The 2852-nt window shown below is 36.0% G+C and overlaps 1 protein-coding gene across 1 annotated transcript; it reads left to right on the forward strand.

Moving 5' to 3' along the window:
* Positions 1-86: 86 nt before the first annotated feature.
* Tsp_13308 (conserved hypothetical protein) lies at positions 87-2837 on the forward strand (the record flags this gene model as incomplete). The annotated part of the gene is made up of 11 exons (XM_003368021.1): positions 87-293; positions 347-637; positions 696-837; positions 911-1071; positions 1160-1329; positions 1385-1529; positions 1595-1780; positions 1941-2069; positions 2163-2373; positions 2447-2564; positions 2636-2837. Coding segments are annotated over exons 1-11 (1962 nt in total), but the record flags the coding sequence as incomplete, so codon positions are not given.
* Positions 2838-2852: the final 15 nt, after the last annotated feature.

A 2852-nucleotide genomic window follows, 5' to 3' on the forward strand; every position in this document is an offset into this window, starting at 1 on the left:
ATCGAGCATGTCTGCGACGGGCTTGCAAGTCGGACTCGATCATCGGGCAGCTTGGACCGAGGAGAGCTTTGCAAGTTCGCAAGCAAATGCTACAAAGCACGAAGAATTTAGCAACTCGCATATCGACTAGGCTTAATGACGACGAGGACAATAATCTGTTTTCGCTGTTCACGTCGGGATCGGATGCCAGCAGCTCGGTTGGCTTGAGTGTTGAAACTTGCCTGAAAGTGACCAGCGTCAAATTGAAACGGCATATTGGTTTGGTCGACTCGGTCCAGAAGCTGAAGTGTGTGGTTTCGGACCGACTGTCCGCTTTGTTGAACATTCTCGACTCTGAAAACGGCAGTTCATTCGTCAACAATTTGTTGACCAGCAACAGCAAGCCGTTTGGAATTGTATTCGTCAATCAACGCCTGGTAGCTTATTGTATAGCGGTGAGTTGAATTTCCAATTGGAGAAAAATAATAGCAGAAAATTCGAAAATACCAATCAAGCAAATGGCCCACCCTTTCAGATCCTCATAGACACGGCGAAGAAACTGCAGCCGCGTTCGTATAGTTATCTCGAGGTCGATTATGTCGTCGGAAGCAGGATGTCAGCCGAAGTTGCGGAACCCTCCTTCGCAAGACAAGAAGAAGTATATTTGATTTTGATTTTCTCATTTCATTTTTAGCTTTTCTATTCTATTGTTTTAGGTATTAAAAAATTTTCGACATGGAAAGCTTAATCTACTTGCAGCAACCAGTATTTTGGAAGAAGGAATCGATGTTCGTCATTGCAATTATGTCATTCGCTTTGATACACCATTGACTTTTCGATCTTTCGTCCAATCAAAAGGTAAGAAAATATTAAAAAATATATTTTAAATTTCTGCTCAATCAGTGCTCCTGTTATTCGTTGTATGTTTCAGGCAGAGCTCGACAGAAGATTGCTTATTATACAATTTTGGTTCAGGACAGATTTTTGAAGAGTTTTCAAGAAATGTTGAATTCATTTGTGGAAACGGAAAAATTTTTGAAGGTGAATGGACGTGATTTAAATATTCTAACGAGAACTAAAGATAGAGATCGTGTGAATTGTGATTTTTGCATGTTTTTGGTGGATTTTTCCGTTGTGCATTTTGATTTTTCTGTTTTCCATTTTCAAAGTTCTCGTTTAGTCTTATAGCGGAAATAATGATCAAGTCGACAATTGCCGTAAAGAAGTGAACTTACCAAATGGCGATGTTGATTCATTAGTAGAACCTTATTATACTTATTTTGAAGAGAATGGCCTTGTAAAGAAGGCGGCTTGCTTAGTACTCAGCTCTGCTCATAATGTGATTAAGCGGTAATATTTGTCTCTGTTTAATTTATTATGCTTTATACATGTTACTTTGTTATAGTTATTGCAATAAATTACGTAAAGACAGATTCGCTGATAGTAGTCCAAAGTTCAGTGTACAGACAATTCTGAATAAGGATTTGTCAATATCGTATGTTGCCACTGTTCAGTTGCCGACAACTTCACCTTTAAAAAAGAAAATTGAAGTGAGATTTTGTTATTATCATTCATTATGGTATGCACATATTATTATTATTATTATTGATTGTAGGGAAAACCAATGCAGAATGCAAAACTAGCTGAAATGGCCGCTGCATTCGAAACTGCCAAGATGTTGCATGCGATGGGTGAATTGAATGAATTTTTGATACCGCCGGTGACTGTCCGTAAAGAAATTGAATTGAAAGAAGATGAGCAGTTTTTTTCGATCAGCAGCAGAAGCTATTATTTGAAAGAGGTAATTTTGTCAGCTTCATAATTCTCTGCTTGTTGTATGTGCTGAAATGTCTTTCTTTTGAAGAAATTTTGAAATTTTCTGTTTGAAATTTATTCAGAATGATAGATATACTTCAGCTATTAATTATTATGTTCCATTACTGATCAGTTGAATTGTGCAGGTGCCCGATGCGTTATACAAAGCAATACCTAGAGCAGATCAGAAGAGTTATCTTTATGCCATAAGTATAAGTTCTATTGAAAGTTTTTTGCCAAGGCTGGGTATACTTGTATCGAAACCGATTGGAAATGTAAGCTTTGTATTTCATTCATTCAATTCACATATACTTCGTATTCATCAATTGTTAGGTGAAATTTTGTTTTTCAACAATATATTTGTTTAGCTTCCTGGATTTTCAGTTTTCACAGACGAGAGTTATATTGATGTAGAAATTGAATTTGTCGAAGAAACATCCTATTCCGCTCATCAGCTGGACATTTTGACTTCATTTCATTGTTGTATTTTCAAAAATTATTTGTTCAGAGAAGAAGAGGATTTCATTTTTGATCCAGAAAATGCCGCCTGTTCCTATTTGATTGTTCCGTTAAAATGCGGTAAAAATGGTCAAATTATTGTCGACGCATAAAAGAAAATATTCCTTTAAATAAATAAATTTAATTTGTTTAGAATATAATTCAAAGTGCAGTGTGGATTTGTCTACTGCCGAAAAAATTATCAACTGGAGCAAGGATGTTTCTCACATACCGCAGCAGAGAAGTGAAAAATTTATAATGAATTCTAGCAGGTTGATTTTAATTGATGATTAATGTTGTGTAGATACGTTTGTTTGTTTGTTTTTCAAAATGGACTTTTCAGTTATTTTAATGCAGTAGTTTATCCTTGGTATAAGAATAAAAACGATCGTGATTTTTATTATTTCGTCACTGCAGTCGACAACACTTGCTCGCCGATGTCGCCTTTCCCGTTAAAAATGTACAGATCGTTTGCTGAATATTTCGAAGTTACGAAACAGGTGAAAGTGTTGGACAAAAATCAACCCTTGATCAGTGTCAAGATGGTTTCTTTTAAAAGG

This window comes from Trichinella spiralis (genome assembly GCF_000181795.1).
Source record: "Trichinella spiralis strain ISS 195 chromosome Unknown Scfld3255, whole genome shotgun sequence".
In the NCBI taxonomy this organism is placed as follows: Eukaryota; Metazoa; Nematoda; class Enoplea; order Trichinellida; family Trichinellidae; genus Trichinella; species Trichinella spiralis.